At 41.8% G+C, this 23,313-nt stretch overlaps 1 protein-coding gene and 1 long non-coding RNA gene across 10 annotated transcripts in view; one reads left to right on the forward strand and one right to left on the reverse strand.

The window, feature by feature from the left end:
- Positions 1-1,268: 1,268 nt before the first annotated feature.
- LOC116985818 lies at positions 1,269-10,233 on the reverse strand. The gene is made up of 3 exons (XR_004415352.1): positions 10,223-10,233; positions 9,800-9,802; positions 1,269-1,388 (listed from the first exon to the last, which is right to left on the reverse strand). It is a non-coding gene; the product is annotated as an uncharacterized LOC116985818 (long non-coding RNA).
- Positions 10,234-11,388: 1,155 nt separating this feature from the next.
- The window catches only part of tnrc6a (trinucleotide repeat containing adaptor 6A), an 86,026-nt gene continuing 74,101 nt past the window's right edge, over positions 11,389-23,313 (forward strand). For all 9 annotated transcript variants that reach the window (XM_033040867.1, XM_033040868.1, XM_033040871.1 and 6 more), the window contains exons 1-2: positions 11,389-11,539; positions 11,820-11,867. In XM_033040867.1, the coding sequence (XP_032896758.1) occupies positions 11,535-11,539; positions 11,820-11,867 (53 nt within the window). In that variant the 5' untranslated portion in view covers positions 11,389-11,534. The remainder of the gene's footprint in view (positions 11,540-11,819; positions 11,868-23,313) is intronic.

Consider the following 23,313-nt stretch of genomic DNA (forward strand, 5'->3'; position numbering starts at 1 on the left):
AGTATGATCAGTATTGCAATGTATGAAACAGGTCTCCAGTCTGATAATCTATATATGCCTCTGATTAAAGGAGTTGTGTTGCTGAGTGTCACTTCACGAAAGACCTCCGACAGCGAGACCTGTTCAAACTCCGGATGGTGAAATGTCTGGCTGCAATACACAAATGCGGCTCGAATGTGACAGTGGGTGAAGAGGGAGGAATTTCCTGAAACACGTATCAACATTCTTCTCTCCTCCCCCCAAACACCAAGAATGTTCACACAGAGAATCCATTACACTGAGACTGAAATGCGGCCACTGTCCCTGTTATCCCAGTGCGGGTACAATGGTGTGTGGGACCGAGAGTTTATTTACCATCCAGCTGTGTCCTTCAACCTGTTCAACAGAATTATCCAGGCTCACAAGGCATCACAAGGGCGTGAGGGAGAAAATATAATTAATATGGGATTTCCATAATAGTTTCAAGGGGATTGTTTTTATGTGTGTGTGTATATATACTGAACTTATTTTCTCATTTAATATTGTTAACAGAGTACTATGATTACATATTCTGTTGTGCTGCTGTAAGTAAGAATTTCATTGATCTGTCTGGGATATATGACAATAAAACATTCTTGACTCTTGACTATAGACAATAGACAACAGGAGAAGGCCATTCGGCCCTTCGAGCCAGCACGGCCATTCACTGTGATCATGGCTGATCATCCAAATCAGTACCCTGTTCCTGCCTTCTCTCCATATCTCTTTGTTATCTTTAAGAGCTCTATCTAACTCTCTCTTAAAAGCATCCAGAGAATTGGCCTCCACTGCTTTCTGAGGCAGAGAATTCCACAGATTCACAACACTCTGGGTGAAAACGTTTTTCTTAATCTCCGTTCTAAATGGCCAACCCCTTATTCTTAAACTGGCCCCTGGTTCTGGACTCCCCCAACATCGAGAACATATTTCCTGCCTCCAGCGTGCCCAAACCCTTGATAATTTATATGTTTCAATAAGATTCCCTCTCATCCTTCTAAATTCCAGTGTATACCAGCCCAGTCGCTCCATTCTATCAACATATGATAGTCCTGCCATCCCGGGAATTAACCTTGTGAACCTACGCTGCTCTCCCTCTCCTCTCCTCCCCTCTCCTCTCCCCTCCTCCACTCCCCTCCCCTCTCCTCCCCTCCCTTCTCCTCCCCTCTCCTCTCCTCCCCTCTCCTCTCCTCCCCTCCCCTCTCCTCCCCTCTCCTCTCCTCTCCTCTCCTCTCCTCCCCTCTCACCTTCATCACCACTTTACAAGGCCCCTGTACCTCTCCATCCCCTCTCTCGAACGTCTGGAAGAAGAGAGGGGAGAAGTGGATTGAGGCGAAGGCCGATCGCGATGAGTTCACCGTCCGTAACGTGAGCTGCAGAGAGAGAGGATCGAGAAGAAAAAATAATATCTCTGACCAGAATTAGGGCCATTCTGTCCCTTCGAGCCAGCACCGCCAATCATTGTGATCACGGCTGATCATCCCCAATCAGTTCCCCGTTCCTGCCTTCTCCCCGTATCCCCTGACTCCGCTAATATTCCACCACTCACCCATAGCCCCCAACACAATATTCCACCACTCACCCATAGCCCCCAACTCAATATTCCAACACTCACCCATAGCTCCCAACTCAATATTCCACCACTCACCCATAGCCCCCAACTCAATATTCCACCACTCACCCATAGCCCCCAACACAATATTCCACCACTCACCCATAGCCCCCAACACAATATTCCACCACTCACCCATAGCCCCCAACACAATATTCCACCACTCACCCATAGCCCCCAACACAATATTCCACCACTCACCCATAGCCCACAACACAATATTCCACCTCACCCATAAACCGCAACACAATATTCCACCCCTCACCCATAGCCCCCAACACAATATTCCACCTCACCCATAGCCCCCAACACAATATTCCACCACTCACCCATGGCCCCAACACAATATTCCACCACTCACCCATAGCCCCCAAAATAATATTCCACCACTCACCCATAGCCCCAACACAATATTCCACCACTCACCCATAGCCCCCAACTCAATATTCCACCTCACCCATAGCCCCCAACACAATATTCCACCACTCACCCATAGCCCCCAACACAATATTCGACCACTCACCCAAAAGTGGATAACCTCACATTTATCCACATTAAACTGCATCTGCCAATTCACCCAACCTGTCCAGGTCACCCTGCATCCTCATGGCATCCTCCTCACAGTTCACACTGCCACCCAGCTTTGTGTCATCTGCAAATTTGCTAATGTTACTTGTAATCCCTTCCTCTAAATCATTAATGTATATTGTAGATAACTGCGGTCCCAGCACCGAGCCTTGCGGTACCCCACTAGTCACTACATGCCATTCTGAAAGGGACCCGTTAATCCCTACTCTTTGTTTCCTGCCTGCCAACCAATTTTCCATCCATGTCAGTACCCTACCCCAATACTCCTATGTGGGACCTTATCAAATGCTTTCTGAAAGTCCAGGTACACTTCATCCACTGGCTCTCCCTTGTCCATTTTTTAGATTAGATTAGATTAGGTTAGATTCAACTTTATTGTCATTGCACAAATACGAGTACAGGTACAACAAAATTCAGTTTAGCATCTAATCAGAGTGCAAAGTAGTAAAAATACTGGTTAAAACAATATGTACAATGTGGATGAATTAAACTAGTACATAGGCAAATAAATATATACAGATAAAAGAGTATAAAAGATAGCTGTGAGTTCAGCAAGGTAATGGTATTTTGGAAAAAGCTGTTCCTCAGCCTGCTTATGCGAGATCTGAGGCTCCTGTACCGCCTCCCTGATGGGAGGAGGGCAAATAGTCCATGGTTAGGGTGAGAGGGGACCTTAATCATTTCCCCGGCCCGTCTCAGACACCGTGTGCGGTGGAGAGCATCCAAGGCAGGGAGCGGGGCACCGATGATGTGCTGAGCGGTTTTCACCACCCGTTGCAGTGCCTTCCTGTCAGCTGTCGTGCAGCTGCTGTACCATACCGTGAAGCAGGTGGTCAGGATGCTTTCAATGGTACAGCGGGAGAAGTTGGACAGGATCTGGGGGGACAGGTGAACTTTCTTAAGCCTCCACAGAAAGTAGTGGCGCTGCTGCGCCTTTTTGATCAGTTTGGTGGTATTGAGGGACCAGGACAGATGCTCTGAGATATGTACCCCGAGGAATTTGTAGTTGGAGACGCGCTCCACCTCAGTCCCGTTTATGTGGATGGGGGTATGTCTGCCACCTCTGGTCTTCCTGAAGTCTACGATGATTTCCTTCATCTTCTTAGAGTTGAGGACGAGGTTATTGTTGGTACACCAGGCTGCCAGGTGTTGGACCTCCTCCCTGTAGGCTGATTCGTTATTGTCCCTGATCAGTCCTACCACCGTGGTGTCATCGGCGAATTTTATGATGGCCTAGTTTTATGATTCCTAGTTACATCCTCAAAAAATTCCAGATTAGTCAAGCATGATTTCCCCTTCGTAAATCCATGCTGACTTGGACTGATCCTGTTACTGCTATCCAAATGTGCCGCTATTTCATCTTTTATAATTGACTCCAACATCTTCTGCATCACCGATGTCAGGCTAACTGGTCTACAATTCCATTTTCTCTCTCCCTCCTTTCTTAAAAAGTGGGATAATATTAGCTACCCTCCAAACCACAGGAACTGATCCTGAATCTATAGAAGTAAACGTGACTTTTCAAATCCAATTAGTGTCCAAGAAAACTCCTGATAAAGTAATAATTCAAGTCAAATAGTGTAAATGTCCTATTTTCACTGTATAAGCGCTCCTCTCTCCCTCTACCTCGAAACAACGTTAATCTTCACTCATTTCTGTTGCCGCTGTGTGAATGTAGCCCGGGTTTACCATTTCAGTGAGTCATATCGGCGGGGGCTACACCGACAGGACAGCGGAGTATATTTGTTTCAATGTCTGCGGCAGCTTACACTTTCTGCAACCAAGTAAGGCTCTCAGTCTGAAAACAACTCGATAGCTTCTCGCTGCCTCTAACGGCGTTATTCCATGGATAACTTTCTTCTCTGCCTTATCTCTTGCCCCGACAGTCGCTACGGCGTTCATTTCGAGCAGGCTCTTATATCACACATTAAGACCTCAACTGGATACACGGATAGACCAGTAAGACCCAGAGCCATCATTCAATAAAACATAGTTGACCTGATCTTGGCCTTCACTTTCTTGCCCAATTCCTCAAATAATTGATTTCTCAACATTAATTTATCATTGCGTCATACAGCGCGGAAACAGGTCCTCCAGCCCAGAGTCCACGGTAACCATGAACCATCTATAATACAGGCCATGTAAATCATGCAACCACCATGTTAGTCATCTACACGAATCCCATTTTATTTCCCAGATTAGACCTCTTACCTGCATATCAGGGCCAACACTGTGGCCAATCAACCTACCAACCTGTGGGTCATTTGGCACGAAGGACGAATCTGTCGCAGGAGAAATGTGCAAACTACAGAGGTCAGGATCGAACCCAGCTGGCTGGAGCATGTTAGCCTTGGAAATATCCAAATAGTTTAGAGCTCACCATCTTCTAGGGGCAGACATGTCAACAATACATATTGTTGTGAAGAAACAGCAGAGGTTGCAGCAATTGGAGACTGGGTCAGATATCTGAGGAAGCGACTCATAAGCTCCCATGGGGTATTCAGAGGGCACAGGTATTACGGTACAAGGGCCTTCAAGAGGAAGGGCAGAGTCATGGGGTAATACACTTAGCAATACCATATACACTATGAGGACGAGGCTTTGGTCAACAGTCCATAGGCCTCGATAGAGTGGATGTGGAGAGGATGTTTCCAACAATGGGACAGTCAAGAACCAGAGGGCACAGCCTCAGAATAAAAGGACATATCTTTAGAAAGGAGATGAGGAATTTCTTTAACCAGAGGGCGGTGAATCTGTGAAATTAATTGCCACAGATGGCTGTGGAGGCCAAGTGATTTGGTATTTGGTATAAAAGTGGAGATTGATAGTGCTTGATTAGTAAGGACGTGAAAGATTTATGGGGAGAAGGCAGGAGAATGTGGTTGAGTGGGAAGATAGATCAGCCATGATTCTATGGCGGAGCAGATTTGGTTGGCCGGATGGTATGATTCAGCTCCTATGTCTCATGAACTTATGATTATGGAAGTGGTGGAAACATCTAACTTCAGGCAGATACTAATTACCTCTAATATCGGATAGGGTGGGATACAGACCCATATTCTTCAGCTAACTGATCAGTTGCACAACAAACGAAGAAGCAGAATAAGCCAACATGCAGGGTGCCATCCATGGATTCCATGGCACCCTTTTTACTTTGCATGCTCCCATGGATCAACTTCTTCACCTCAAAAAGCAAAGGTTTCACGTGTTCAAATCTGCTGAATATATGACTATCTTACACCAATTTTACAAATCATCAGCGTAAAATGGAAAGTAGTTATAGCATACTCATTCCCATTGTGTTGCGGAGAGTACATTGGCCACGCACATTAAAATAATTCATGCTAAAATATCTCCACCCCTCAGAACCACTTGGAAGGAAGTCAGTCTCAATCCCAAGGAACAAAAGAGATAGCAGATACTGTAATCAGAGGCAAAAAAACTGCTGGAGAAACTCAGCAGGCCAGGCAGCATCTATGGAGGGAAATCAGTCAGAAGAAGGCTCCCGACTGAAACATAACTTTCCAATTCCCTCCACAGATTTTGCTTGGCCTGCTGAGTACCTCTAGCAGTTCCTTTTTTGCTCAATCCCGAGCAACTGCTTGACAGGAAGAAGGAGAATGATTCCAATCCGAGTGAATTTCTTAGAATACAGTACTTGAGCACAGGTTTAGGTCAAGATATGTCCCTGCTGTATGCTCTGCCGTTACTCATCCTGTGAATCCACGCTTGTACAGTAGTTATTTAAACAAGGCTTCAAATCCATACACGTCTGACTCAATCTCAAGGCACTAAAGAAGAGCAAGTTATTTTTGCAGAGTACTTTCAGAAATGCTTTTAACCCGTGCACCAAAATCAGATTAACAGTTTAATCAATTCATTTGTAATTTTGAAAGATACAGCATGGATACAGACTAACCATCGATCATCTGTTCACACGAGTTCCATGTTATCCCACTTTCTCATTCACTCCCTACAAACACACTAGGGGCGATTTATAGAGGCACATTAACTCACAAACCCGCTCGTCTTTGGGATGTGGGAGGAAACTGGAGCAACTGGAAGAAAACCACCTGGTCACAGATGGAACGTACAAACTCCACACTGGCAGCAACTGAGGTGAAGATCGAATCCGGATCTCTGACACTGCGAGGCAGATGCTCTACCAGCTGCACCACTGTGCCACCCTCATTGTAGGTTCTTATAGAACATACGGCATAGGAACAGGTCCTTGGAACCCTCGTATCTGCACAGACCATGATGCCAGTCTAACTAATCCCATCTGCCTGCACACAATCTTTATCCCTCTATTCCTTCCTTTCTAAATGTCTCTTAAATATTGATATCTTCAAATAATTTTCTTTGGGCAAAAAAACATTTTTTTCTTAACAAAAAAACAACCCATCCACTCTCTATGGATAAAATTGCAATGAACCAAAACATTTTTTTTTCATTCTCTGACTTTAAACACAACCCCAATGGATAAAATCCTTTCCCATTCAATCACCTTGCATAGGATCCAAATGGACAACCACCCTTCCTTTTCACTCTTAATTTATTGCATTGAATCTCAGTGGATTGATCCTCTTCCCTTTTAATTCCATTGATACAATTCAAATAGAAAGAAAGCTTCTCATTCACTATTGTTTTGAAATTATGAAACAACTGTGTAGGAAGGAACTGCAGATGCTGGTTTATACCGAAAATAGACACAGAATGCTGGAGTAACTCAGCGGGACAGGCAGCACCTCTGGAGAGAAAGAATGAGTGATGTTTCGAGTGTCGACCTGAAAAGTAACCCATTCTGTCTCTTGAGAGATGCTGCCTGTTTCGCTAAGTTACTCGAGCATTTAATGTATGAACAAATGTTTTTTTCCCAATTCGTTTCCTTTGGAAAGAATCCCAAGTAATCAAATCCCTTCGCATCTGATCCTGTCCCTTAGGGCAAAGTTTATATTCCTTCTCATTCTGCAGCCAGTTTTAGTACGTTTGTAAATTCTATCTCTTCCACAAAATCTGTTTCTTTTTCAATAAATAAATTGTTTAATAGATTTTTACGTTTAAAGTTGATTGAAATCCTAATCTATGTACAATATTCTTGGTAAAGTTATTCTGCATTTATCAGGAACAATTGATACAGTTATTCACTTCATGTCTAGTTTGCATAGTACCGTACATCCACAAACTGTGTCATTTTCTGCAGTATCATCATAATGCAGTTTTGTTGTGAATTATTAGAGGATTTTTGCCTTTCTGTAGCATTCTGTCATTTTATCTTTCCCTAAAGGGTCTGTGATACGCTGGACACAATTCAACACACAGAAAGCCTGGTTCAATCATTCATCCATACTCAATATTCCTTCTCTCCAGAGATGCTACCTGTCCCGCTGAGTCACTCCAGCTTTTTGTGTCTATCTTTGGTTTAAACCAGTATCTGCTGTTCCTTCCTACACATACTCAATATATATACGTGCCAGGTGTGTGATGAGAAGAGATCCTGCATTTCTACACACAATGAAATGAGATACCGTGGCCACTGAGCAAGTTTAAAAGCACTTCCCCAACATCCCCATCTTCAGAGAAATCAACCACACCTGGAGGAACACAAAACCGACTGAATGTCAACTTATCTATATGTAAGTTCAAATCTTCCATAATTACTGCATTAATCCTGTTACTTGCAACTCTAATTTCATGCTTTATGCAATGCTCGATGTTGCAACTACCTTTAATTTACATTGATTAATGTTCCTTAGCTCAGCCCAAATTGATTCTAATTCTACATCATGATCTGTTACACCATTTAGTTTAATTTACTGTCACGTGTACCGAGGAACAGTGAAAAGCTTTAGTTGCGTGCTATCCAGTCAGTGGAAAGACTGTACATGATTACAATCATGGCATCCAGTGTACAGATATACAGGATGGAATAACGTTTTGTGAACGATAACGTTCAGTAATGTCCTATTACAGAAAGTCTGAGATCAGTTCTCACCAATGCACTGATCTCTTCCCTCATGCTATGCCACTTCCTTTACCTTTTTTGCCTGTCCTTCCAGAATTTTGAATATAGTTGAATACCCTTGCCTTGGAGATAGGACAGAAAAGAATACTGGAATAAATGCGGTTGAATTATGAGGAAATAATGAATGGTTAGGGATTTTCTCCCTGGATTAGAAGAATGAGTGATTCTTACTGAAAGATGTAAGATTTAGAGGTTATTTCCCTGCAACGGTATGGAAGGAGCATTAGTCCAGAACTATGGCCACATGGTCATGAGATAAAACAGCATCCATTAATGCTGAGATGAAGAAAGATTTTTTATTTAAGACAGGGGTTGAATCTTAGGAATAGTTTGTACCATTGACCTGTGGATAATGAGACAATAAGTAAATTCAAGCCTAAGATAGATCGATTGTTCATTTATAGGGGAAATCAAACATTCTAAGAATCAAGCAGAAAAGTGGAATTGAAACCAATGGATACATCATACGTGTTCATATTGATTGATTGACATATTTGGCATGGAAATAGGCCATTTGACCTACCAAGTCCATCCGATCAATTACCTGTTCACACTAGTTCTATGTTATCCCATTTTAATATCCACTCCTCACATGCTTGGGGCAATTTTAACAACTGCCAATTAACCGCATCTTTGTGATGTGGGAGGAAACCGGAGTACCTGCAAGAACCTCAGTCGGTCACAAAGATAACATGCAAACTGCACACAGTTAGCACCGGAGGTCAGGATCTAACCCGAGTCTCTTATGCTGGGAGGTAGCAGCTCTTCCAGAAGGTTGAATGGTGAAGCAGGAACTCAAGGGGCTGACCTACTCTGCATTGATTGCCTCTAGTCCTATCTATTTGGTTATTACTTGCATGCTCAATTTTGTGTTTTTTGTACCATCATTTTGTAAACAAACATTTAACCGTCTCACACCACTTAACAGTAGTGCTTATCTATTCTTCATGCCAAAGTAGATAACCTCATATTTCTTCTCATTGTTTTCCATCTGCTATCTTTTATTCTCACTTGAGTAACTGGTCGATACCTTTTGGTACATTATGCAGCCCACACTAATTATTTTCCCATCTGTCCTTGTATCATTTGTTCCTGCATTTTTAACACATATATCGGGATTTTTTTTTAAAATCACAACATTTGTGGTATAGTGTGTACAACTAACAAAACATTCAAGAAAAAACATAAACTGTGAAATTGTGTGGGTCTGCAAAATGAAAGCTGAACAAACTAAGTTGCCATACAAAATGAGTGTTGAAGATAGTAAAGTAAATCAAAACAACTGCAGAATGTTGTTATTTAGTTACATAAATAGATGCAATTATACATGGAATTCTTTAGAGAAGGATATACAAAGACTGTAATTTCCCCCCAATTGATGCAGTTTCTTCTCCATGCTTCCTGGTCCCAACTCTCCCACTGTACAACTTACTCTATTGACTTTGCCTCTTGCACTTGCCTCTCTTCCAAAGCTTTTCACTGCACCTCGGTAAACCTGATAATAAACTAAAACTAAACTGGACCCTAGATATTGTTCCCATCCTTGCTCCATGATTGACCCCCTCTTTGCCTGCTACATGTGCTTCTGAGAGTGCACCACATCCCCAAGTCCCTTGCATAGTTAACCACTTCTCTACCCTCCTTCCTATACCTTTGTTTCCTTGCCTTCCAACCCCTCATTTGCTTTTGATTCTCACAGCCCCTGCCAGAACTTTTCCTTTTTCAAGGCATCCAAGTCCTCACCAACAACCAACTACCACACCCCATTCGTTGTACAAGCTCTCAATTTGTGATTTTGCTTCTTCAGCCTGTTTGCCTCTATTCCCCACAACGTATCTGTCCTGTCAGCAAAGCTTCTTGCTTCACAGTTGTTATATGAATGAAAACGTTCTATTGGTTTCTGCATGGCCTGACCATGTTTCCACCCCATTATCTCCCGACACTGCCAATTGTCACAGCAGCCTTCTTTTTCCCCCTCAAACATTGTAAAACGGTAAACATATAATCTTGTTCTCTGTTTCTATGCCCTTTCTCCAGGAAGATCCAGGCACAAATATAACCTTGGAAGAGGGGGAAGTAGTAACAAGGAACTACAGATGCTGATTTACCAAAGATACAAAATGCTCGAGTAATTCAGCGGGTCAGGCAATATCACTGGATAATTTGCATAGTGTATGTTTCGGTTCGAGACGCTTGTTCAGAATGATTGCAGGGGCGCGGGACTGAAAGCTGGAAGAGAAGAGGTTCAGGACAAAGCATGGACGATAATAGGTGAGACATAGTCCGGTCGAGGTAAAGGAACCCACAATAGCCTGCTGCCTGCACCTGTGAATGAATTGGAACTGAGCGGCCAGGGCCGTCCCTCATTAGTTCCTTCAATTAGTCTGCCCCACCCCCTTCTTGCACTGGAGAATGTGCAGACAGAATTTGAGTACCAGTTCCTAGAAAAGGGGTCGCAACATTGGTGTAGAAAGGAACTGCAGATGACGTACACCGAAGATAAGACTCAAAATGCTGAAGTAGCGGGGCAGGCAGCATCAAAGATCTTTGGGCAGCATCGCTGGAGAGAAGCAATGGGGGAAACGTCAGCCATTCCTTTTCTCCAGAGATGTTGCCTGTCCCGCTAAGTTACTCCAGCATTTTGAGTATCTTCGGTTGCAATATTGGTACTCAATAATAAGCATGAAAGAAATGACTCGTCCCAGCCACAGAAACCACATTGAAGCAGCTGTGTGCAATGCTCTCTCTCTTCCTCCCCTAAAGATCCCCACTATTTGGGGATAGGCTTGGGACAGCTACCGCTGGGAGCCCAGTGTTTGGGGGAGAGGCCTGGGGCAGCCTCCACTGGGAGCCCAGTGTTTGGGGGAGAGGCCTGGGGCAGCCTCCGCTGGGAGCCCAGTGTTTGGGGGAGAGGCCTGGGGCAGCCTCCAGTGGGAGCCCAGTGTTTGGGGAGAGGCCAGTGTTTGGGGAGAGGCCTGGGGCAGCCTCCACTGGGAGCCCAGTGTTTGGGGGAGAGGCCTGGGGCAGCCTCCGCTGGGAGCCCAGTGTTTGGGGAGAGGCCTGGGGCAGCGCCTCACCTCCTCTTGCAGCGCCGGCGGTACCATGTGATCAGCCATTCCGGCGGGCCGGATGTGCCCAGCCGCGCGCTCCGCAGCCAGTTCCTGTCAGTTAGAAGAAGATGGCGGCTGTGGAGGGGGATCGTTGCGCTTGGCGCCGCGGCCACTTACATACTCACTGTTAAAGCCTTACTCGCATGTTTAGCTTTCGAATTTCTCACTGTTGCACTTTACATTAATGAGGTGAGCGGAGTTTGCCGTCCCTCCCCACCCGGGGACGCGGAGTTTATAGTCCCGTTTGATGCTGCGCCGCGGCTAGCTGGGGGCCCGGCGGGGTGTGAGGCGGGCGGGCAGGGTGACTGGGCCCCTCGGCTGCTGCTGCTGCTGCTGCAGACGCCAGCACTGGGCCTGTGTGCAAAATCCGCACTGCAGCGTTCTCCTCTCAAAGGCTTTTTCGCTGCGGTCCTGCACGGGAAAAAAATAATGCACAATGCCTTACTGATCCTAGTATGTTTATTTACAGAGGATTGGAAGTTAACGCTACCAAAGAAACTCAAGAGAAACAAAACAGGTACCATTTGTTTTTCATTCATTTTGGGGGTTAGATATTCGGCTAGAATTTTGGGAGGAAAAATGTGACCTTCACCATCCGTCTGCATAGTATAAACGATGCTCTTGGCTCACACTGATCTGTTGAATCTAGCTTCGAAGAAATGTTTAATATGGAAAGAAACAAAGATATTTTAAATAATTCTATTCGATGGTAATGGCAATGTGTTCTGTCTGCATCTAAAATGCAACGTCAGGTTAATCGTTTAGTTCTGGGATGCTATGGAGGTGTACCATTCTGTTTCTTTACAAATGGTTATTGATAAACAAATACACTTTGATACAGGAATCGATTAACCAGACTACAAATGAGAAGGTGTAAAAATAAAGGTTATCTCTGATTTTAAAATGATTCAGTGTTTTATGAGTTTGATCAACCTTTTAGTTGCTTGTGATTAATGATTAAAAATGAATCATTATGGTAAAAATATCTGAAAATAGATTGATAAAAATTTCTATAGTGAAGTCTTAATTGTTTTGGCCTTTCTCACTTCCTTGAAGGTAGCATGCATATTAGGAGATCGTGGAGGCATTAGTAGAGACCTGTCAAGAATCACTAGAGCCAGGAGGAGTCCCAGAGGACTGGAAAATTGCAAATGTAACTCCACTGTTCAAGAAGGGAGCGAGGCAAAAGAGGGGAAACTATAGGCCAGGATAGCCTAACTTCAATGGTTGGTAACATTTTAGAGTCCATTATTAAGAATGAGGTTTCTGAGTACTTCGAAGCACATGCTAAAATAGGCTGAAGTCGCTTTGGCTTTGTGAAGAGGATTTCTTGTCTGACAAATCTTTGGGGAAGTAAATATCAGGATTGACAAAGGACCGTATGTAAATGTTGTTTATTTGGATTTGCAAAAAACGAGGCTACTAAATAAGACGAGCTTGTGGTATTAGAGGGAAGATACTAGCATGGATAGAAGATTGGCTGAATGGCAGAAGGCAAAGAGTGGGTATAAAGAGGGCTTTTTCTGGTTGGCTGCTGGTGACTTGAGGTGTTCCGCAGGAGTCAATGTTGGGTCGGCTACTTTTTCACGTTATATATTAATTGATTTGGATGATGTGGCCAAGTTTGCAGATGATACAAAGCTAGTTTAAGGGACAGTTGGTGTAGAGGAAGCAGGGAGTCTGCAGAAGGACAGGTCGGGAGAGTGAGCAAAGAAGTGGCAGATGGAATGCAGCATAGCAAAGTGCTGTCATGCACTTTGGTAGTACGAATAAAAGCGTAGACTATTTGCTAAATGGGGAGAGGATTCCGAAGCCGGAGGTGCAATAAGTTTGGAAGTTGAATCCGTAGTAAGGAAGGCAAATGCAACATTAGTATTCATTTTGAGAGGACTAGAATAAAAAGTATGTATGTAATGCTGAGGCTTTACAAGGCACTGGTCAGATGGCATAATCAGTATTGAGCAGTTTTAGATCCCATATCTGAGAAGGGATGTGTGGAGGTTTATGAAAATGATCCTGGGGATGATTGGGTTAGTGTATGATGAGTGTTTGACGGCTCTGGGTCAGTACTTGCTGGAGTTTAGAAGGATGATGGGTAACCTTATTGAAACTTACCAAATAGTGATAGGCCTGGATTGAGCGGATGTGGAGAGGGGGTTTCCACTTGTGGGAGAGTCTAGGACCATAGAGCACAGCCTCAGAATAAAAGGACATGCCTGTAGAAAGACATGGATTAATTATTTTAACCAGGGTGTGAATCTGTGGGATTCATTGCCAAAGATGGCTGTAGAGGCCAAGTCTTCGGGTATTTTTAAAGTGGAGATTTACAAGTTCTTGTTTAGTAATGGTGTCAAAGATTACGGGGGAAAGGCCTGAAAATGGGGGTTGAACGGTAAAGACAGATCAGATGACAGAGTAGACTCGACGGGCCGAATGGCCTAATTCTGCTCATGTAATTTATGAACTGCTGTTTTAACAAACTTGTCATTTCCCCCAATTGTATTAACCTGGGTTTAACATACTGTGTACCATGATGCTATATGTTGCCCAAAGGAGAGGCAAGTTTACATTATGCCAAAGGAAAATGACTGAAAAGCAAAAAACTAAGCTGGTGGAAATCTAAATTAACATCAGAAAATGCTAGAAGCTGTGTCTTTGGTGCAAGCAACCTTTAATGCTGCAGTCAATCAAATTAGTTAGCCTACAAATTGGTCAAGTTTTGATAATTTCTTTATTTGGCTCATGGTAAGTTTTTGTATCTTTTGATCTTGTGAGCTTTAGGATATGATTTAATGGAGGCATATCGGGTAGACAAATGTAAGAGAACCAAGAGAGCATGTGAAGCCTAAGCAGGAAGAAAGGGTATCCTATATTTAGCTAAGTCTGAAGTGGTAAGGCCATGAATGAATGAGAATTTTACATGATTTAAAGCTGTGTTAGTAAACTGGCACAGCAACAGGTTTTGGTGCATTTATGCTTATAGAAGAGGTGTTGACCAAGAAAAGCAGTTCAATATCTAGCCTTGTCAGGGTGATAGCTTATTGAAAAGTGAGATGACTGCTGTATACACGGTCCAATTCGACCGTTACCTTTGTTTGTTAAAGTATGTTGATGCCTGGTTAAGTAATGATCTAATTTTGTTTTGGAGGTAGACGAAAATGCTGGAGAAACTCAGCCGGTGAGGCAGCACCTATGGAGCGAAGGAAATAGGCGACGTTTTGGGTTGAGACCCTTCAGAACGGTCTCGACCCGAAACATCGCATATTTCCTTCATTCCATAGATGCTGCCTCACCCGCTGAGTTTCTCCAGCATTTTTGTCTACCTTTGATTTTCAAGCATCTGCAGTTCCTTCTTAAACATCTAATTTTGTTTTTGATGTTTTAATTTTTATTTTGGTAGCCTTTAAGGGCTGCAGCCCTTTTAAAATATCTTTGAGGCAGTAACTGCGGAGTGACAAATAGTTAATGGTTCAGGCTAACCTATATCAAAACACCTGGATAAATCATCAACTCGAAATATTAACTTTCTCCAACCTCAAATACTGCCTGACCTGATGAGTATTTGCAGTTACTTTGAACATTTTAAGTACATTATAATGTCATGCATCATAAAGATAGCGGAGTCAGGGGTATGGGGAGAAGGCAGGAATGGGGTACTGATTGGGGATGATCATCCATGATCACATTGAATGGCGGTGCTGGTTCGAAGGGCCGAATGGCCTACTCCTGCTTCTATTGCCTATCTCCATTGATGTTATTATGACAGTTTTTTTGCACAGCCTAGTATTTGTTACTTTGAGTGGCTTGTCTTTTTGAAGCTGAAGCCAATTTCTATTCTTGTGTATGGCACCTCAGAACTTTGACCACATTTTCATCATCAACCCTAATATTAGGTTGTTTGTTGTCAGATTTTGTTCTGCTAACTCACTCACCGGAATCTTGGTGTTTTGCCTGGTTAGAGTTTATTTATAAATACTGCTTTTTGACGGCTAAAATATGCTCTGTGTATCCTGCAGTTGTGAGGATGTCTGTATCAATGTCTACTTGTAGATAAGAACTCAGATTTTAGTTTGGAACTAGGGGCCAATATGCCATTGAAGGGTGCCTGTAGTTGCAGCTCTGAGCAACAAAACTTTAGTTGAATCAAAGTTCAGATGGGTTTTGGAATGCCAGTTAGGATATTGTGGTAATAAACGTGGGTGTGACCCATGGTTGTGGGTTTCAGAATGATGTCCAGAAGTGGACAATGTTAAGCCTGAAACAATGACATTGATTTGAATCCCATCGTATAACAAAGAATTGCAAAGATTGCAAATAAGTCTTTAAATAGAAAGTTACATTTATGGTTGGATCAATTGTATGCTTATTTCTTAAGCTATGCTTCCTAAATTAGTGAGACCCTGCAGAGGGTTAAGTTTGAAGGAGACGAGTGCTTCCTATGTTTGATCAGTTAGCCGTGGGAGTTTGTGTATACTGTCACAGAATGCAGATTATAGCAGATATTGAACTAAGTGATAAAAGTGATAGGAAATAGGAGATTGAGTCACTTGCTCATTTCCTAATTCGAGACTAATCTTTTGATGCTGGATTGGAAATTATTTTTGAATGTAACTGTATTCGCCAACCACTTTCTTTCTTGGCTTATTGTCTGTTTTCTTGTTTGTCTTAGTAGAACAGACTTTTGGGGACGCGAGTGATTCTTGTTTAATAATATGGTAGTCCTAACATGACCTGCCGCTGGCCTTGGGTGGAATTAACTACAGATGATAAATGCTGGCCTTGTCATAGATGCCCATTAAAAAGTCAATGGTTGCAGGTGTCAAATCATGAAGTTATTGGATAGAACTTAACATGGGAAATAAGAATGGAAGTAGGCTTCTTCACCTTGCACCATTATTGATGTAATGACTTTGTTGTACTTTCTCCTCTTCCCTTCTATTTCTCCTGTTGATTGCCTTAAATCTACACATCTTTAATTTTAATTCCTTTCCTTTATGATTTCCCCATACCCTATTGTGTCCAACAATCTACAGTTAGCAACGAGGAGCAAAGATCTTGATCATTTTATTCCACTCACCTGCACCCTAGGAACTGCTTAAGCACAGTGCACAGGCACAGGATCAAGACAGAATCATTTCATATATGCCAATTTAAGGTTTTGTGTAATTTTGCATAAAATATTAGGATGTTCCCTTTATTGGAAGGAACATTTTGATCCTTGTCTTTATGCTGAAGTTTCCAGTCTATTAAAAATACATTTGACAAATATGGTTATATCTGGTACAGCATACAACAGTGTAGCACAGGAACGGGTCCTTTGACCCACAGTGTTTGTGTCAAACATGATGCCAAGTTAATTTCCTCTGCCTGCATGTGATCCATATCTTCCATTCCCTGCATATCCATGTGCTTATCTAAAAGCTTCTTAGGCATATTCTTATTTAATTTTCCCACCACCTCCACCCCTGGCAGTGCATTCCAGGATTTTAGGAACAACCTTACTAATACCTTGGTAATTGTAATTTGAACTGATTCTGATTTTAGTTATATCAAATGCTCTTCAGATCTAGAATCTTTGTTTGGAAAATGATTACAGTTATCAAATACAACAGTCAAGTTTCTTGAAGGACAGCGACGAGATATTTTGAAATAAATGTGCAAAATTTGCTTTCATAATAGACATTTTATGAGCAGTGTTCTTTTTCAGGTTTGTGTTGGATTTAGCTGTGTTGTCATTTTACTCTTAACCTACAGTTTATGCATTGTTTAAAGACTAAATTACATCAGATGTAGGAGGCAGCTGTATGTGATATGTTTTGAAAATTCTGTAAGACTTGTGTTTGACTGAAATTAGTTTATTAATGGTTCTCATCCAGAATTGCAATAAATCCAGAACTGTCATGGTGAAGGTATTCCAGAAAAAGGATGATCGTTATCAGGCAGAAATCAGTCATTGAATGGTGCTTTTTATTGTGATTTGCGGTTTAGCTTGAATTTAGCACGAGTGAAGGCTCTCGTTGCTGTTACTTTGTGAGAAATACATTCACCACGCGCCAGAAGTTTTCATGTTTGGTGTTTATTTCTCAAGCATTAATTTCCCAATTAATGCTAGCCATATGCTGCTTTTGTTATACAAATGAAGCTAATTTATTGGAGTACCTAAAACAATTCAACAACATTGTGCCATCGTCCTAGCTAACATTTTTATGAATTAGGCTTAACTTTTTTCTTTTTAAAATGTCTTAAAGGTATTTTGGCAGCACTGATGTGAGGGATGTGCACATTGTAACTCTGATGCCAAATGTAATGCTTGGAATGTAAATCTGCACATTCAACTCTCCTGAAGATTTCCCCTGGCAACCATTTTGCTTGTGGGGGACCTGAGTAAACTGTATTTAAACAGTTCCAACTCTGGTTCAGCAGGTCCTGAATGATATAATAACTTATTACCTTATTTCTCTAAGAACAATGGCTTAGATTAAATAAACAATGTCCTTTATCTTCTAATGTAAAAGAGAAAACAAACCATTTAAATCTTGAATAAGGAAAGGCATGTTTTGAAGTTTCGGCCTGCACTGCAGTTTACTCAAAGGTAGCTGGGAAGTAATTTGTAATTTCTGGAAGTGACGGGTGGATTTGGAGAAATTCTCCACAATGCTGGAAAACAGGGGAAATTTTGATTTAAGAATATAAATATCTCCAGAACTGTGTCTATGTATCCAAGTCTTTTGATACTTTTGTACAACGTTGGTGCATATTGTTCAATAACGTTGCATAATAAATCTAATTGCCAAATTGTCTTAAGAATTGAAAGAGCATATTTCCATATTAATTTCTGAAAAAGCATCTTGAATGTCAAAGCTATATAACAGGAAATTGAATCTAAGAACCTAAGCTACATTTAGAGCTCAAATTCCTCAAATAATTCTTCACAAATCCATCCAAATTAGTCTGACTCAAGGAAGAGAAGAATAGACTGGGAACTTGCAATCATGAGTCCCATCATAGTTAAAGGAGATCATTTTGACTGTCCAGCATAAGGGAAGTCAATGTCAGTTCTTCTGCGACCTCCAAATGACTAGAGCTGCCTCTGTTTTAGCTTGAACTGAGCTTTAAGCCACTGTGCACATTCACGAAGTAGATAAGATAATAATAATAATAATAATGGATGGGGTTTATATAGCGCCTTTCTAATACTCAAGGCGCTTTACATTGCATTATTTATTCACTCCTCAGTCACACTCGGTGGTGGTAAGCTACTTCTGTAGCCACAGCTGCCCTGGGGCAGACTGACGGAAGCGTGGCTGCCAATCTGCGCCTACGGCCCCTCCGACCACCACCAATCACTCACACACATTCACACACAGGCAAAGGTGGGTGAAGTGTCTTGCCCAAGGACACAACGACAGTATGCACTCCAAGCGGGATTCGAACCGGCTACCTTCCGGTTGCCAGCCGAACACTTAGCCCATTGTGCCATCTGTCGTCCTTGAGAATGAGCCTTGCATTCAACATCTGCAAGACTAAAAGGTCGTCTATCAACCTGGCCACTACGATACAATATTTCCCCCTGACAATAGTATATGGCAAAACCCTGGGAAATGAGAACCACTTCTCGTATCTTAATGGCTCTTTGTGAATGCAAACATCGATCATGATCTTCAGCATTGTCTTCAATATGCCATTTGAGGAAAAAGGTGTTTGAAGTTTGATTAGTGAGATGAGTAGTATGATGTTGATCTGCTGGTAGATTGGGTAGAGCAATGGCAGAAGAAATTCAATCCTGATAAGTATGAGGTGATACACTTTGGGGAGTCTAATTAGGGTATAGCACATAATGAACAGGAGGTTGCTAGGGAATATTGAGGAACAATGGAATAAATAATTACAAAGTCCATAGGTTCCTGAAGCTGGCAGCACAGGTAAATATAGGCAAAATGCCTTGTTTGTTAGCTGGTGCACAGAATAGAAGGGTAGGATGGTCTTGGTATAACTTTATAAAATATTTGTGAAACCATAGCTTGAGTACAATGTGCAGTAAATGTGAGGTTATCCATTTTGGTATAAATGTGAGGTTATCCATTTTGGTGGCAAAAACAGGAAAGCAGACTGTTATCTAAATGGTGGCCGATTAGGAAAAGGGGAGATGCAGCGAGACCTGGGTGTCATGGTACACCAGTCATTGAAAGTAGGCATGCAGGTGCAGCAGGCAGTGAAGAAAGCGAATGGTATGTTAGCTTTCATAGCAAAAGGATTTGAGTATAGGAGCAGGGAGGTTCTACTGCAGTTGTACAGGGTCTTGGTGAGACCACACCTGGAGTATTGCGTACAATTTTGGTCTCCAAATCTGAGGAAGGACATTATTGCCATAGAGGGAGTGCAGAGAAGGTTCACCAGACTGATTCCTGGGATGTCAGGACTGTCTTATGAAGAAAGACTGGATAGACTTGGTTTATACTCTCTAGAATTTAGGAGATTGAGAGGGGATCTTATGGAAACTTACAAAATTCTTAAGGGGTTGGACAGGCTAGATGCAGGAAGATTGTTCCCGATGTTGGGGAAGTCCAGGACAAGGGGTCACAGCTTAAGGATAAGGGGGAAATCCTTTAAAACCGAGATGAGAAAAACATTTTTCACACAGAGAGTGGTGAATCTCTGGAACTCTCTGCCACAGAGGGTAGTTGAGGCCAGTTCATTGGCTATATTTAAGAGGGAGTTAGATGTGGCCCTTGTGGCTAAGGGGATCAGAGGGTATGGAGAGAAGGCAGGTACGGGATACTGAGTTGGATGATCAGCCATGATCATATTGAATGGCGGTGCAGGCTCGAAGGGCCGAATGGCCTACTCCTGCACCTAATTTCTATGTTTCTATGTTAGGCCACTGCACTATAAGAAAGATGTGATAGTACTGGAGAGAGTGTAGACCATTTTCCATGTTGATGTCTGAATGGAATGTTTCAGTTATGAGAAGAGAATAGAAAGCCTGGATTTATTTTCCTTGGAGCAGAAAGGGCAAAGGGGGACCTAATAGATGTGCATAAAATTATGAGGGATATAGATATGGGAAATTAAAATGAACTTTTCCCTTTTGTCTCAGACCAGAGGGCATACGTTTAAGATCAGCTGTATGAGATTTAGACAGCCACTGTGGAATTTCTTTTCACCCAGAGAATGGTTGCAATCTGCAACACACCTAAACAAAAAGGTGCGGGATGCAGGCATTCCCACAATATTTAAGGAGCGTCTCGACAAGCAATTGAATAGCTATGGTATTGCAGGATAGGGAAAATTAATTGGCTTTCACTTCACAATTTCTTACAGTCTTTTGTACTAGAAATTTAGTCCAATTGATCTCCTTGGCTTGGTAATCTTAAAGTCAAGAATATCAGTCAGATAATGAAACTGCAATAGAATCTGATGGTCATTATTAACCTGCAACAGCAGTGACCCTTTGGGAATTGTCCTTTCTTTGGTCTGATGCTCAAGTGAAAAGCTGCACAAGACCCCATGGCTGAGATTGTGCTGGATTTTTCACAAATAGTGAAAGCAGAAACCCTGAAGTCATTGGCTAACACCGAGCTTCTCTCTTTTTTGACATCAGACAAAAAACTTGCTGTGATTGCCCTACATTACACTGAAATCTATTCTCAGTATTGCAATGTTCTAGTCGCTTTTCTGGTTGAAGTGATTTAACTGAATGTAAAGTATACCTGCTCCTAGGGGAACGTTCAATCTGCTGAGTAAGAACCTGAATGATGAAATGACAGGCCAACTGCATTGAAGTAAATTTCAATATCAAGAATGAATTTAATTGTTATTAATACTGCATGTTTGTGAATTTTTTGAAGGAAACTTTGGTACACCTACCTGGCAGCTTTTATTGGACCTAGAAATGACTAATCCAGACTGCCGTTATGATCTACCAAAGTATTTTTATAGACGCAGATTAGTAATAGAACATTAATGGTGTATATGTTGCTGGTTTCCAACAGCATTTTTGAATGCTGAAATTCATCTTCTATTAAGCTTTGAGGACAAAAATAATCTTGTGTTGTTTGGAGATTTGGGTGTCACTGGCAAGGCCAGAATTTATCTTGCATTCCTTATGCTGGAGTTTCATTGAAAGTACTCTCACACTACTACCATGACATTTCCAGTGATGAAAAAGGTGGTGGTATTCCTGTGCATTTCATGCCCTTGTTTAATTTGAGAGTATCCAGTTTCCTGTAAGATTTGTTTATGATTTGAGAGAGAGGGTTATTGAAGCCAATCACATTGGTAACTGTTCATAAATATATCTGAAATAAGCTGATGTAGAAGCACTGCAAAAGTTTTGGATTTGATTTAATTGAGAGATTTAGTATATTTGTATCAGTGTATCTTTGTACCTATGGTTCTACTTGTGCTGAACTCCAAATCTTTGTGGTCCCTTCTCAATACATTCTCAAGAAGGGAAAATTTTGAAGAAGCATTTTGAAACTCATTCATTTGATTTAGGTATCATATTTGAGGTCCTTGTTTCTTATCCATCCCTAATTGGCTACTGTTGTAGCCAATAATTAATTCTATAACTAGGAAATAACAGTTCTCTCGAGGCTAGCCACGAGGAAACGAGAGATGTTTGACCATGTTATTGATGAGCACCAGCCTTTTAAGTAATTCCCTGAAATATTGTTAAAAAATAGGATCTGATCGGAAATTTTCAAGCAGTATACTGGAGGGATGACCTTTAGTTGGAGACCTTTAGTTGTAGTGGTTTTAGAAGGCTACTTTGATACGGTACAGGAACTGGTGGTCAGTTTTCAGGTTCAAGAATAGCTTCTTCCCAGTAACTATCTTGAACACCACACAACACTAACTTCACTAGTTATGATCTTCTAAGGACCGTCTTTGGTTGCACTATGGACTTTAGTTTTTGCAGTATTATGGCTAACTGGTTTGTAGTTATTAATTTTGTTGAATTTTTGTACTTATTTTATCTGTGTATCGCGTTGCAAGCCTGTTAAGCTGCTGCATGTAAGAATATCATTGTTCTTTTGTCAGTACATATGACAATTTCATTCTTGACAAAACAGTCTGGAAATAGCATTTATAGTCCTTGAAAGTTGTGGCAGCCTATGAAAACTGAGTAATTTTCTGAGATCTTTTTAAAAACCTATGGATCCGCATGCACTAGTTAAGATGCTATTTCCTCCTTTAAGAGACATCAATGTGTTAGTTTCATGGTTGCCATTTTATTAGAAGTTTATTCCAGATATATGGATCTAACCAAAATAGTATTGCCATAGTATCCTGCATCTGATTGGAGATCAGGAGTTAGTTGTGGATTAATTACGATTCTGCGTGTACAGTTTTACCATCTGTTTGTTTGAGACTGTACATCCGCATATTTGGTAATACCTTACCAACTGTATGGGGTAGCTAACTTCTGTATTTGGTCCGTTTTGTAACGTGCTATTTGTTTCAATCAACCAATACAAACTGCCATCTACATAAGTACAGAGTTTTGTTTCTAGTGGGATGTACGGAGAATAATCTAGTTGTCGTATGTTATTAACTGTTGGCCAATATTGTGCACTTTGTTTTGTTCACTGGTGTATTATTATGATTTCCAGATGGCTGGTTTATGCAGTGATTGTTGCTATGGTGTACAAACAAAGCAGAGAAAGTTTCATAAAATGTAAAGGAAATGGGTTAAATTTGGCTTTTGATGTTTGGTGAGGCATGGCAGTTATCCAGTTCATATCCATGTCTGGAATACTGCCAAATAAAGGAAGTGATTTTGACTCATAGTGGTGTTTTGGGAAGATATTAGTTCTCCGCCACATGAAGTAGCAAACTAATCTATATCCAAGAGCTATATTATTTATAGTGGGCTCAGCGGCCAGTCACTGGCTTTTTTCTGCAAAACAATGTGCTGGTTGAACTCAACAGGTCAGACAACATCTGGGGAAGGAATGGAC

The sequence above is a fragment of the Amblyraja radiata genome, chromosome 22 (assembly GCF_010909765.2).
Source record: "Amblyraja radiata isolate CabotCenter1 chromosome 22, sAmbRad1.1.pri, whole genome shotgun sequence".
Classification (NCBI taxonomy): Eukaryota; Metazoa; Chordata; class Chondrichthyes; order Rajiformes; family Rajidae; genus Amblyraja; species Amblyraja radiata.